Source organism: Mercenaria mercenaria, chromosome 1 (genome assembly GCF_021730395.1).
Source record: "Mercenaria mercenaria strain notata chromosome 1, MADL_Memer_1, whole genome shotgun sequence".
NCBI lineage: Eukaryota > Metazoa > Mollusca > Bivalvia > Venerida > Veneridae > Mercenaria > Mercenaria mercenaria.
The window spans coordinates 100,492,646-100,508,115 of NC_069361.1; the positions used below are offsets into that span (position 1 = coordinate 100,492,646).

The following is a 15,470-nucleotide window of genomic DNA, read 5'->3' on the forward strand; positions in this document are numbered from 1 at the left end:
ATGAGAGGTAATGGAATCTGAAACATCCTTCATGCCCCTAGCTCTGGCTTAGGGGGAACTCTATTAAAGTAAAGCTGAATTGACTCAATGGTACCAAAGGAACAGAGAACATAACAGCACTGAATTATAATTATAGTTGAAACAATACAATAGGATTCTTCTGTCATAACTAGATATAAATCAACTTGCTGACAGACAGGTATTTAAATCTATCAATATATTAACTCACTAGTTTCCAAACTTGCAGACAACATCAGGAACTGATCTGGTTAAGGCACACAATACAATAACAGGGTACATCCCATTTCTTTCTACAAATCTCATCCATATATACAACTTCTCAAACCACATTATCTTGGCTGGACCTGAAAAATAGAACATAACCAAATATGTCACTTCTAAGCATATGAAAGAAAGATTCTCTTAACTTGTGATGGTCAGCTATAAAAACATACCCGCTACTTGTTTTGATCTGTATTTTTTCTGTCTCTGACAATAGTACAGTCATTTAGGTTGAGCCCAATATTTAAGTATATTTTAATTATCACTTCTTTTGCAAGCATAAATGTCTATAATTAGCTCCCACAGTTCAAACAAACCCAATGTATTCTAAAATGGAAACCACAAAGTGCTTTTACTTTAAATCTCCCTCTTTCTTTTCCTATGTTTTAAAATAGCCATTCATCATATCATTATATGCTCATCAAAGAAAAAGCATTTGCCTTTAAATATAGGAATGCATGTTAACAGTCTGACTGAATGTAGACAAGTTCTGTGCAATATATCTTGCTTAAAGTTTATTGGACAAAGTTATAATTACACTTTACTGCTCAGTGTAAGAAACTAGCTACATGACATGCAAAATTCAGAAGTTACCTGTAGCCTCAAACATGCTTCTTTCCTGGCTTTTCAGAAGTGGATGAGAACAGCAAAGCCACGGCATCTCTTTACGTAGTTGAGGTATGAGGTAGTGTATTAAAAATCCAAAACCAGCAACAGTAAAATATAGTATATCATCTATGAGGGGCTGAAATATCAGAGGTAACTTATAAAACTAGGATATCTCTTTACGTAGTTGAGGTATGAGGTAGTGTATTAAAAATCCAAAACCAACAATAGTAGAACCTAAGATATCGTCTATGAAGGGCCGAAATATCTGAGATAACACATACAACTAAGGTACCTCTTTATGTAGCTGCAGTATAAGGTAGTGTATTTGAAATCCAAAACCAGCAAAAGTAAAATATTAGATATCATCTATAAGGGGTTGAAATATCAGAGATAATGTATACAGATAGGATATCTCTATATATCTCTATATAAAGGTATCATGGCATCAGAAATAGAAAAGTAAAATTGTATGTTAACAACATACCTGTATAAAGACTGTACTGACATGTATGGCAAATGATAGAATCATGATTACAATGCTGATAAGTAGGTCAGACTGAAGTCTCTCACTCTGAAATACATGGAGAATACCTGTGTCAGGTCTTATGGTTAGGACGTTTGTCACTAACAATGATAAGTGAAGCTGACAACCAATAACAAAATATAACTCGTATTTCAATTTTACAGCCATTCCTAGTGCATAGTTTGTAAACTCTCTTTTCTTCTCATACTTAAAATCCCTGAAATATCCTTTTTGGCAATTTATCTGTACTGTGTAACAATAGTTTACAACAGTTTTATTATCTAAACTGTTTTTAGTTCATTGTTAAGGAAATCATTCCCCTGTTACTATTTTTAATGTTATCTCTTTGAATATCATATCAACGACATGCGGCACTCACCAGAAATTATCACAACTATTACAGAATATTCTACTTCTATTAGTATTTACTTGATTTCAAGTGTCAGTTAAGGCTCTAGCAAAATTTACAGCTTTTCTTACCACACAAGTTTTCATTTTCCCTGGCAATGGGTCTCTGAGTTCGCCTCCTTCTTCTTCCTCATCTTCTTCTTCTTCTGTCTCTCCAAACACCTTGTCCTTTATTAACATCCTGTTTAAAATATGAGCTGTGCCATGAGAAAACCAACACAGTGCCATTGCAACCAGCATGGATCCAGACCAGCCTGCGCATCTGCGCAGTCTGGTCAGGATGCAAGCTGTTCGCTTTCAAAGCCTATTGCAATCAGAGAAACCGCTAGCAAAGAGCATGGATCGCGACCACACTGCGCAGATGCGCAGGCTAGTCTGGATCCATGCTGGTCGCAAATGCACTATGTTGGTTTTCTCATGATGCGGTTATATAATCATTTTTACTGAACAATATTGATTTTAAACACATTTTCTTCAAGTATGGGGATATAACATATCATCAAGAAAAGTCATGATTCAGTAGATACTTCAGTCTCATCAAGACAATGTAGGTCGGGGGGCATTTATAACAGGGAGGGTGTTAATAATGGAAATTTATGGTATATATATTTTCTCTCCTAGAAACACAACTTTGGAAATATTTGACCACAAACAAATAACCATGAAAACAACTTTATCTCACATACATTGTAATTTTAACTTCTTAATAAAAAGGCAAAACTTTACCAGAGTACACTGGGATGTGGTGCTGATCTACTTAGGTGATTCCTCATGGCCAACAGCACACTCTGATAGTGATCTACTGAGGTGATATGACACTGTCACTAACACAGCACAGTATATAGACCTACCAGAGAACACCGGAGTCAGATGCTGATCTGCTGAGGTGATATGACACTGTCACTAACACAGCACAGTATATAGACCTACCAGAGAACACTGGGGTCAGATGCTGATCTACTGAGGTGATATGACACTGTCACTAACACAGCACAGTATATAGACTTACCAGAGAACACTGGGGTCAGATGCTGATCTACTGAGGTGATATGACACTGTCACTAACACAGCACAGTATATAGACCTACCAGAGAACACTGGGGTCAGATGCTGATCTACTGAGGTGATATGACACTGTCACTAACACAGCACAGTATATAGACTTACCAGAGAACACCAGGGTCAGATGCTGATCTACTGAGGTGATATGACATTGCCACTAACACAGCACAGTATATGGAGAAGGCTGCTGTCTGGGCAAACTCAGGGTTTTTACAGGGGTTTGGCTCATCAACTATATTCTGAAAATTCAACATATACTTTCTTGACATTTTTGCTAATGCGATCTTAAACAATTTTTCAACGTAATAAAAGTATGTGTTCTTTGTTTACAAAACTTTCCATGTTTCATGTATATTATTTAATAAAGCATGTCCTTTTCAGTTAAACAGCACATCAAAACATATCACCAGAAAATTCGTCAGGCATAAATTGTCAAATATACAGTAACATATCTATATCTAAATTACGCATGGCAAAAAACTTCAACAATTTCACACAATGCACATTTTTTCCAGCTAACAATGCAAATTCTGTACTTGGAGCCAGTAAAAAGGCTGACTATGAAATACCTGCCACTCACAGCTGTGGTTTGGGCACTAGAAGGATATTATTAGTGGCGGAAACCGTTTTCAAGTTTTGGCCCTCTGTGACCTTGATCTTTGACCTACTGACCCTAAAAACTATAGGTGTCATCTAATTAATAAGCCAAATCATGCTATCAAGTTTAGGTCCTGGGTCAAGTGGTTTTCAAATTAGTTTGGGTGTAGTCAATTTCAAGGTTTGGACCCCTGTGACATTGACCTTTGACCTATTGACTTCAAAAACTGTATGGTTCATCTACTTCATCAGCCCAATTCAAATCATGCTATCAAGTTTGAAGGTCCTGGGTCAAGTGGTTCTAATTTATTGGGTGTAACTGTTTTCTACTTCATAAGCCCAATCAGGCTTTCAAGTTTGAAGGTCCTAGGTCAAGTGGTTGCGTAAACCGTTTACTCTTTTCAACCAACTGACCAACAGATGCAAAGTATTATACCCCACTTCTTCAAAGGAGGGGAGTGGGGGAGGTGGGGGAGCATAATAGTAGCACAAGATAATGTATGGAGGTCATATAAAATGAGTATACTGGTAATGTACACAGGACATATAAAATGCGTATATGATTATATATCTAGGACATATAGAATCTGTAGCATATATAAAATACATACCTTTCCTAGTTGAATCAGTGTGAGGTAACATATGACATAGAGAAATCCAGCAGCAAGTAAACTTCTACATAGACAGTAAACAGATGATAACAGGCTTACAGTAGCTGAAACAAAGAAAAATATCATCTCTTAGTAAACAAAGGTAATTCTACAACATGAAATATATTTTTCACATAATGCAAAACAAAATGTGTTAAGTTTATACAGTGTAAAACCATTTCATGGACATGAAATTCTGAGGACTACAGTCAAAATGGATATTTCATGAGGAAATGAACTTGCGTTTCATATCTTAAATGTAAAACAAGAGCTCGTCGAACACAAAATGCCCCCCTTGATGCATTCAGTAATTGCACAAGGAACAGAAATTATATCCTCACCGTAAACAAAGGTTCTACCATACTGGTTTAATCTGACCTTGACCTTTAACCTATTAACCTAACGAGAGATTACAGAGTGATCTTGGCGCCATCCACTGAGCCATTTTTGAATGTTCCAAATTTCAAGACTAGCTACGGTCAAAATCAAGGTCAAATTTCATTTCGGATCAAAACAATGTGTATGTGGTCCAAATTTGAAAGCTGCGGCTTGAGAAATGTGAAAGTAGGTCACTAGATCAATTTCAAGGTCAAAGTTCATTTGGGTAGACAGAACTATGCATGTGCTTCAAATTTGGAGGCTGTAGCTTGAGAAATGTGAAAGAAGGTAATACACTGGGACCCCGTTATAACGCTGTCATCGGGGTCCAAGGTTCGAGACCCGCGGATCTAGCGGGGTTAAATTTATAACGCGGGTTGATAGTATCAGCGGTATAGGCAATACCCCACCCATCGGTAATGTATTAGACGTATTTTGGACGCTGTTTTATGTTAATAAGAAATAAGAATCGTATAAACGGGACATTTATTTACCTTAAATGCTACTGAAAAATACATTAAAAGAATTATAACGCTGTGTCATCTTCTCATTTAGTCGTGATTCTAAAAGAAAGTTGAAATTGTTTATCCCGGAAGTAAACATGTATAACGCTGTGTGAGGAATGCGCTGTCATGAGAATTACATACGCAATGCAATTGCACTGGGGGTTTATGTAACTAAAAGAGAAAAAACGCGGACAGTCTTAAAAAAATAATTTTTAATACATGAGGAAAATCGATAAATAAGATGGAAAATTGTTAAATCGCCGTCGTTAATATACGATATTAAAAAGGGAGAACATTCTCAATATGGCTTTCAGTGCGTCGAATCTTCGCAAATTCCGACGAACCGAGAATGATCATTATGAAAAACGGCTGCATTTTATTACAAAACTGGGCCTGTTGTTCGGTTTTTATTCACTCGAGTGTTAATGTCATCCACTTAATTGGTGCAAACTTAAACGGTTTGATAGTTGACTGACCGATCTTCCACGCTTGTTAATGCAAACAATCTAATTTTGACACGGTACTGATTGCCTAATTGTCACAGGTCTACATGTATTGAAACTTTAACAAAGGCGATACGCAAACAAGTAAGCTAGCAGACGATTATTGATAAAAATCAATAATCGTCACAGTTGTCATGGAAAGGTGTTAATGTACACGTACATGTAGTTTTAATGCTGGTTATGATCAAATTTAATAACATCCGCGGATTTTTTTTTTTTTTTTTTTTTTTTTTTTTTTTTTTTTTTTTGATTTTTGATTTTTTTACCCTCTAAAATTTGGGAGCCAAGACGATACAGCGTTATAACGAATACCGCGGTATATCGAGAAGCGTTATAACGGGTTTCGAGTGTAGCTAAAAGTCAATGTGAAATTTCAATTCAGAACACCAAAATATGCATGCGGTCCAGATTTGAAGCCTGTAGCTTGAGAAATGTGAAAGTAGGTTACTAGGTCAATCTCAAGATCAAAGTTCATTTCGGTACACAAAACTATGCATTTGGTTCAAATTTGAAGGCTGTAGAGCTTGAGAAATGTGAAAGTAGAGATCAAATTTCATTTCAGTACACAAAACTATGCTTGTGGTTCAAATTTGAAGGCTGTAGCTTGAGAAATGTGAAAGTAGGTCACTAGGTCAAAATCAAGGTCAAATTTTATTTTGGAACAAAAAACTATGCATGTGGTCCAAATCTGAAGCCTGTACCTTCAAAAATGTGAAAGTAGGTCACTAGGTCAATAACAAGGTCAAAGTTTTTTTTTGGTACACAAACCTATGCATGTGATCCAAATTTGAAGGCTGTAGCTACAGAAATGTGAAAGTAGGTCACTAGGTCAAGATCAAGGTCAACTCATGTCAAGGTTAATCTTGCCACTCAAAACTATACATGTGGTCCAACTTTGAATGATGAAAGTTATGGACATGAAGATTCTAAGATTTTCCCTATATAAGTCTATATGAACCATATGACCCCTGGGGCGGGGCCATACTTGACCCTAGAGGGATAATTTGAACAAACATGGTAAAGAACCACTAGATAATGCTACATTACAAAATATCCAAGCCATAGTCTTGAGTTCTTGAGTTATCATCCGGAAACGGATTGGTCTACATTCCGACCGACCGACCGACCATCTGCAAAACAATACACCCCTCCTTCTTCGAAGGGGGGGGGGGGGGGGGGGGGGGGCATAATAAAATGTATTCTGTTTATTGGGATTTTAATTTGTGGACTAGCACAATCTCAAAATCCACTAATATTTATCCCCAATGAATAACAATGGCGTTACACTACATGAACGATTTTCTTCTCATTAAAAAGTGCCATATGACAAGGAATACCAGGTTAATAATTTGCACATATCTTGACAAACTAAGTCTGTAATCTGGTCAATTATATAAAATATAATATGTTAACTACTAAGCTGTCATTTATTTCCTAATAGTATATGGCTGAAAACAGCGGAAAAGAAGCTGGGCTTACTTAAAACATGAAGACGTTCAAACATTCCTGTCCTGAGAAATACTCTTGCTTCAGTTTACTGACTAGTGTATATTGTACAGATATCAGTATGCAAGTATCACTTACCATTTCCACCAAATACATGAGTATCTATTTGTTCTAATGCAAATGTGATGAATGTGTTCACTTGAGGCAGTAGTCCTACTGTAAATATCACTGGTAAACATAGCAGGAGCACTGTAAAAAACAGAGTATATCACTGGTGAACATAGCAGGAGTATTGTGAAAAATGGTGTAAATATCAATGGTAAACATAACAGGATCTCTGTTTCTTATAGAGCAAATATGAGCATTAAACATTGCAAGAGCATTGTAACTATTGAGTAATATCCAGTAAGTTTCCAGCTTCTGAAAATCTGATGGTGGAGGAAGACTCTAGGTGCCCCTTCAGGCATTGTCTCAAACATGGGTGAGCACCTAGGTAAAACCATCTACCTTCTGGAAGTCAGCTTTCCACATGAAGAATTGGTCTGTCAATTCAAAATAAAGATGCCTGAGTTAATATTAGTGAATTTATGTGCAGGCCATCTCAACGACAAAAAAATCCAGAAACCTACATGGAGTGAAGGAAATATCATTTAGAGAGGGGACAGGAATGGTGTTATAATATCTGTCAATAGCAGAGTAACTGTAAAATTACCTCTGAGGAAATCTCTGGCAAACAGGAGTATAGTAGCAGTAGTGAACGGCATTCCGTATACATATACCGTGTGTGGTGTCTCGTATCTACCCACATAGTCCAACATTAACATCAGACCACAGCATAAACAGAAATAAAATGGACGGCTGAACACAATCAAATGGTTATACCCCTGAAATAAAACAATAGTAGATAACTGAGCCGCGCCATGAGAAAACCAACATAGTGCATTTGTGACCAGCATGGATCCAGCCCAGCCTGCACATCAGCGCAGTCTGGTCAGGATTCATGCTGTTCGCTTTCAAAGCCTATTGCAATTAGAGAAATCTGTTAGTGAACAGCATGGATCCTGACCAGACTGCGCAGATGTGCAGGCAGGTCTGGATCCATGCTGGTCACAAATGCACTATGTTGGTTTTCTCATGGTGCGGCTCAATTATATCTGTTGAAGGTGATTCACATAGCTGTTAACTGTTACACTGCGTAATATACATGCAAAATATTCATGCTTTTATATTTGTTGATAATAAAGAAAACAAGAGCCATGTCAGACATGGCTAATCCCCCCACCGGGCATATCATAATTGAAGGATGTGGTCCGCATCAGGTGTTTTAAGATGTGGAAGAAAGAATAAGTCAGTAGTGAGGTGGTTTACTGCTAAATTTTATTAATTTTCATGAAGAGTATAACTATGATGTTTTTCTATATGGCTACTGTAAAAAGAAGGAATGGAAAGCTAACAGGGAACAAGAGTGCCAGAATGTCACAATATATGCCCGTCAAAGCAAATTTCTTTACTCTAGCAGCTGTATTTGCAAATGGAATGCTAATTTTGTGGTTGTTTAGTAATCATTGTAAGTCTTTTGTTTTTTAAAGTCCACAAAAAAACTCCTTACTAGGTAGAGATACCTTATATATAATAAAATTAATAAAATACACCTAAAACTGGAGAGTAACATCTATGCTGTACCACAGAAAAGTGGTCTTGTTTTTTCCCTTGGGTCAATTATAAAAATGTTACAATATAAGTTATTTATAGTAACAACTAAGGGAAGTTAATCTTTAAAAAAAAAAAAAAAAAAAAAAAAAAAAAAAAAAAATTGCAAGTCCACACAAAAATCTTTATCAGGAAGAGACTGGTCAAAATACACCTCAAAATTGGATTTAGCATGTTTGTTGTACTACAGAAAAGTGGTCTCAATTTTTCCCTACGACTAGTAATGAAAAAGTTACAATAAAAGCTATTTAAAGTAACAACAAAGGGAAGTAATTCTAAAGAAGGGAACTGCGCATGACACTTCGTCTCATGATGGTGTATAATTGTGCCAAGTTACATCAAAATCCCTCCATGCATGAAGAAGAAATGCTTCGGACAAAGTCATTCTTGTATCTGACCTTTGGCCTCTAAGTGTGACCTTGACCTTAGGCCTAGTGACCTGGATCTTGCGCATGACACTCCGTCTCGTGGTGGTAAACATTTGTGCCAAGTTATATCAAAATCCCTCAATGCATGAAGAAGAAATGCTCCGGACAAGGTTTTTATTCTTGTATCCTTTGACCTCTAAGTGTGACCTTGACCTTAGACCTAGGGACCTAGTTCTTGCGTATGACACTCCGCATCGTGGTGGTAAACATTTGTGCCAAGATATATCAAAATCCCTCCATGCATGAAGAAGAACTGCTCCGGACAAATTTCTTTAAGAAAATATGATAAAGGGGAATAACTAAAAAAATAGGCAAGGTAGAGTTATTGTTCTTGCACACTGCACTTCCTCCCAATGTGTTCTATCAGTGTATGAAGTTTGAAGAAAATCCCTCCAGTACTTTTGGGGTTATGCTCCGGACAAAATGCTTTAAGAAAATATGATAAAGGGGAATAACTCAAAAAATAGGCAAGGTAGAGTTATTGTTCTTGCACACTGCACTTCCTCCCAATGTGTTCTATCAGTGTATGAAGTTTGAAGAAAATCCCTCCAGTACTTTTGGGGTTATGCTCCGGACAAAATGTTTTAAGAAAATATAATAAAGGGGAATAACTCAAAAAATAGGCAAGGTAGAGTTATTGTTCTTGCACACTGCACTTCCTCCCAATGTGTTCTATCAGTGTATGAAGTTTGAAGAAAATCCCTCCAGTACTTTTGGAGTTATGCTCCGGACAAATTATTTTAAGAAAATAAGATAAAGGGGAATAACTCAAAAAATAGGCAAGGTAGAGTTATTGTTCTTGCACACTGCACTTCCTCCCAATGTGTTCTATCAGTGTATGAAGTTTGAAGAAAATCCCTCAAGTACTTTTGGAGTTATGCTCCGGACAAATATCGTTGCGGACGCACGGACGGACGGACGGACGGACGCACGGACGGAGAGCATTTCTAATATCCCCTTCACCTTTGGTGGGGGGATAAAAAATGCCAAAGTTTTCAGTAAAAGAAGATTACTTGTACTGAATATTTTTCATATGTTTTTTTTTACGATTTAAAGGTCTCTTGGAATTATAACATATTCAATAGATACCATCTGAGTAAATCTGGACTACTTTACAACTGGGCAGTTCTGGTTGAAATATTAGCATCTCACCACAAAAGAACAGAAAATAGTCTGTCTCTAGTCGTATCTTCTGGAAGTGAAAATGTAACTTACATGCATGGGTGAAGCAGCATCCGGCTGCACACTTTTTATCAGTGAATATTGGCAGCCAGCCATGATAAAACAGAAGAGAAACATCCAGATATCATAGTAGAACTCCCCTGCGAGTACAAGTGCACCAAGAGCTCCGACACACATGGCCATCATCACAGCTATAAAATTCTCAATCACAGATAAATTCCTGAAATAATGAACACAGTCAGTGAGCACACACAAGAACCATTACAATCCCATTTAAAAGTGAAAAACTTGCTATTCACTAACAGTGACGTGTACATTTGTCTGCACTAATGAATGAATTAACTGGGTTTTCTGCAGATTTGATGCAAGAAGGTCATACATCACATAGGAAAATCTAACATTGAAAACATCCCTAAAATACACTAGTCTAATGTGCTAAATATTTTTCAAGGTACTTTGTCAAAGTCAGAGAGAAGTTTCAAGGCTTAAAATATGTGTAATTATAACTCTAACTATGCCCTTCAATGAAAAATTGGCCTAGCCTTACACTACAAGATTGAACAAAATACTTATAGGAGAAAAAATATGCATATGAAACCATATTGCATTAAATTATTAAAGGGAAAGGATTGTCTAAGCATATGTTTATTTTATATGACAGGAATCATCAAGCCATTCATAATGTTGAAAGAATTTTCAAAATCTGATCATTATTGAAACAGATACAGTACTCTGAAATTTAAGAAAATGGCTAACAATTATGGCAGACATTTTATTTTGTGTGACATCATTTCAAAACAAGGAGCTGCGTTCAATAAACGCTTGATACCCCCGGTGGCATCCTTGTCGATACAAAGCAACCTAAGTCCAAAACGGGGTCAAGGTCAAGGTCAAACTGAGGACAGGTGATGTTTGAAGATGAGGAATGGTCACAGGTTACATCTGTATTAGTATCAATTCATTCTTGTTAGCGGTATTGACGCTAGACGAAACGGTCCCATTTGGTTAACCAAGAGATGGCCCATATAAAGCAACCTAAGTCCAAAATGAGATCAAGGTCAAGGTCAAACTGAGGTCAGGTGATGTCTGAAGATGAGGAATCGTCACAGGTTACATCTGCATTAGTATCAAGTAATTCTAGTAAGGGGTATTGATGCTAGACAAAACGGTCCCATTTGGTTAACCTTGTACGGACGGACGAACGAACGGACAGACTGACAGGACAATCACTATATACTTCCCGCATTAGTAGATGCCGGGGGCATAAAAATTATTTTCCATATAGTTTCTTCCAGTAAAGATTTGAAAATTGAGAATTTCTTTCATTTCAGTTTACTTTGAAATAATTTAGAAACCATTTTCCAGAATTAAGAACATGTAACACACATGAATAATAATCTACAAATAAATTTAACATACCATTTTGCATAACCTTGCCATGGAAACCAAATCACTCTCACTTTATCTAAAATTGAACTTTTCATGACTTCAGGTTTAGTCTATTTCGAAAATTCTGTCACTGCCTTTAATGTTTAAAGAACACCTTATAGACAGAATGAACAGAAAAAAACATTGCCTTCTCTATCACATCTTACAACTACACTATGCTGGAAAGACAAGGAATTTCTTACCTGTCTAACAGGGCAAGAAGGGCTAATCTATCAAAGTATATTTTGATGAACTTCTTTGGTAATAATTTAAATTTGTAGAAATGTTTTGTTGGTGGTGTATCATGTGACCCGCTCATGTCCTTGGAATCTGTGTCCGATGACGAGTCAAATCTACGACCATTTTCTAACAGCTGATCTACATATGCCTAGAAGACACAAACAAACTTTAGAACTATTCAATTATCATCGTAGAACAATACAATTTATAATTCAAATGATGCTATCACAAATAAATTTTGAACAATAGCAGTCAGTAAGAACAGACATAATTATATCAACTGTTATCATGTAATTTATTTATACATGTATTATTAAGTAGAAGATTTAATGTTAAACCCAATTAATCCCAATTAGTAATATGGGAATGTGTTCATTAACCAACTGTTTGGTGGTATTACAATAATACATTTCTCAATGAAATGATTGCATTTTTGGCACATATCTTTCAATTATAATGCTTGTTTTGTGTAGATTTCTTTTTTATCATTATATAAATTAACTATGTAACAAGAAAGAACTAGAACTTTTCCAACAGGTCAAAATAAACCATCATGCCTTAAGAATTATATTCCTCACACCTGACCAACCCAAACGTTACAATTAACATTATAAACAAATATAAAATGATAATATTTTAAGAACAAGTGAATACCACAGCTCTAGCTACCTCATGGTTTAATGATTATACCATATGACCTATGGTAAAAATGTAAACCTTCTACCAATAAGTTTTTAATATACTTTTCACCTAGACCCAAAACACAAATCACTGAATAGGCAAAATAACTTATCATTTGTATTAAGAAACAAAATGTAGCATGCATAAGAAAGATAAAGTATCAACAGGATAAACTAAAAAGTTATGAATTAAGAAGGTTTCCGTAACAAGTCTTACATCAACACTGGCTATAACTTCAGGATCAAAATGCTCACGCAAACACTGTAGTGGTAAAGTGCATAAATATAAATTCTTCTTTCAACTTCAAAAAGATTTTTTAAATTCAGTTATTATAAAAAGTTTTGTTTTCCACAAGACATTCTCAAACTTTTTTCCCCCAATATGACAGTAAATGTTAATATCAATAAATGATCTTTGTCTAAAGCCTACACAAGTTCTCATGGACGTATGCGGCAGTTTTGGGTAAAAAAATTCCCAACAATAAGAATTTATTCAAACTTTGTATATGAACACAGTGTCAAGTTAAAAACAGAACTTTGAAAAAAAAATCGAAGGTCACCACGCTTGTTCAGAAGTTACCTGCTCTTGAATATGCAAATTTGAAGAAAAATCCAGTTTTAAGGGCAGATAACTCCTAAACAGGCACAGTTACCTATGATTGTTTTTGAATTTTTTCTGTTTCTAACATGAAACTGTGTTCATATACAAAGTTTGAACAAATTCTATTATTGGGAAATGTTTGCCCCATCTCTCATACAAGAAACTGCAGCAAGTCTCTTTAAATACTACTGTGAACAGAAAAGTGCTCTACATTTATTTAAGTCTTTTTCAATACAATCATGAAATATTCTGAAACTTCTTCCTTCTTTTTACAGAATTTATATATTACCTGTAAGATGCCCCTGGTAGGGCGAATATCTACAGAACCCGGCAGACCAAGGTCATGATGATGATCGAGGATACGTAATGAAGACAACGGCGGTTTATCCTCATCCTTCAGTGAGTCGAGAACAACCATAGAGCCCGAGGCACATGACGAGGAACTCCAGCGGCTAAAAATGTTGGCAGTAGTTAGTTTATGATATCTATAAATATGTTAGTCATTCAAAAAATACATAGACTGATGCCGTAACTTCAAAATTAGCCAATAAAGACTGCTGAAACTGGCATCATCTTTAAAAATATCTGTTATCAATGTGCCAAATCTGAAATTGTTACATTGTATTTTATTGTTTTGTGTTCATTGTTAATTTGCACACCTCAAGGTCCGATATTAGACTTTTTTTTATCAATTATTGATCTTTCAAGATAGATTATCTAAATTCTTGTTTTATATCTATTTTCTCTCCCCCAGCCCCTCCCCCACCATCACTCTTGCATTACTTAATGTTTTGCTCAAATTTCTTGATGTTTTCGTGATGTCATTTTTATGTCAGATTCTGCATGACTGTCCCAGACAAAACTGTGTTTATCTAGGACTTGAATGACCAACTGACTTACATTTTAAGGAGACATCACTGAAATGATATAAAATATATTCACAACATTTAGTTGATTTTCTACTGCAAAAATTTGCAGTTACTTATGAGTATGTTTATTGGGCAGCTTGTATGTTATTATTGTTATTAAATAAATTCTAAATTTTGTACCAAGTGACATCATACTATTTTAATAAATACAGTTGCTAGAAGACATGTAACTGGTTATAACTTTACAAGTTATACTACAGCGCACAGAGCAGGAACAAAGTGGAAAGACACCTCTACATATTTACTGAACATCTCTTAAATTCACCAAGTCACTGTATTAATAATAAAACTTTTTCGTAAGGCACAGTGTTGCTTCAAATTTTTTAACTTATCAATTAATGCTTAGGAACCAATTACAAATTTCAAACAAACCAAACCCCGGTGTTTTATTATACATGTGTACTTCTAAATTAATGTATACTAATATAATGCCAAATTTCAATCATTCTTGATGTATATCAAGAACTTCCTACAAAAAATTTCAAACATACTCTTCTTTCCAATTTTTTTGTGCATCAGCTGCCTCAGCCAGGGACAATGCTACTCCAGCTGTTCCATCACCAAATGTGTACGAGAACCAGTTACCTTGGAAACAGAAACAATATATCATGTAGTTATCAAAATATACTCTATAAACATTTCAAGTTGCACAGAAAACAGTGACTTATTCAGTGATTTTATTGTAGGTTAATGATAGAGAGATCCAAATATAGAGGAAATTACCAAAATGCAAAACAAATTAGAAACTAGAGCTGCTTTTGAGAAAAGCGCATGTCTCCCACAACTGCCTAATCATCTAAATAGTAAGTCAGTCTTTATATATTGTTTACTCACTACAAATATTCCTTTGAAGAGTAAAAAGGCTGATATTGGGTAATTCAAGGGCCATAATCCTTAAGTGCCTTGGACGATTTGGCTAGTTAATGAACTTGGCCAAGGACTTATGGTCAAAAACATTTTGTTCAAAGATTTTTGGTATTTCAAGGGCCATAATTCCGAAGTGCCTCGACCGATTTGTTAGATCAGATGAGAAGTGTTCGACTTAGAGTGCAGACAAGATTTGTGACAGACACACAGGCAGGAGTAAATCAATATGTCTCCCACACCACTGTGTGGTGGGAGACATAATAATTATGTACTAAATGTCCCTTACTATACCATCCATTTTAATGCTAAAAATTTTGAAACCCCATCCCCAAGTCATTATGAGGAAGTTTAAAGTTATTGACAGAATTATACTCTCTTTATTCAACTCTCAGTCAGTTAAATGTGTAAGTTATCAAATAAGTAAATACCAAATTGGACTAT

The 15,470-nt window shown here is 35.7% G+C and overlaps 1 protein-coding gene across 2 annotated transcripts in view; it reads right to left on the reverse strand.

Moving 5' to 3' along the window:
- Positions 1 to 15,470, reverse strand: part of LOC123528827 (pecanex-like protein 1) — a 61,337-nt gene that overhangs the window by 25,802 nt on the left and 20,065 nt on the right. Inside the window, exons 10-22 of one of the 2 annotated variants that reach the window (XM_045308854.2) lie at positions 14,654 to 14,747; positions 13,523 to 13,685; positions 12,850 to 12,894; positions 11,916 to 12,100; positions 10,318 to 10,504; positions 7,677 to 7,848; positions 7,103 to 7,213; positions 4,093 to 4,196; positions 2,990 to 3,123; positions 1,895 to 2,003; positions 1,376 to 1,462; positions 877 to 1,027; positions 230 to 365 (exon numbers count right to left, since the gene is read on the reverse strand). In XM_045308854.2, the coding sequence (XP_045164789.2) occupies positions 230 to 365; positions 877 to 1,027; positions 1,376 to 1,462; positions 1,895 to 2,003; positions 2,990 to 3,123; positions 4,093 to 4,196; positions 7,103 to 7,213; positions 7,677 to 7,848; positions 10,318 to 10,504; positions 11,916 to 12,100; positions 12,850 to 12,894; positions 13,523 to 13,685; positions 14,654 to 14,747 (1,678 nt within the window). The remainder of the gene's footprint in view (positions 1 to 229; positions 366 to 876; positions 1,028 to 1,375; positions 1,463 to 1,894; positions 2,004 to 2,989; positions 3,124 to 4,092; positions 4,197 to 7,102; positions 7,214 to 7,676; positions 7,849 to 10,317; positions 10,505 to 11,915; positions 12,101 to 12,849; positions 12,895 to 13,522; positions 13,686 to 14,653; positions 14,748 to 15,470) is intronic. The other variant, XM_053518638.1, reaches the window with a different exon arrangement.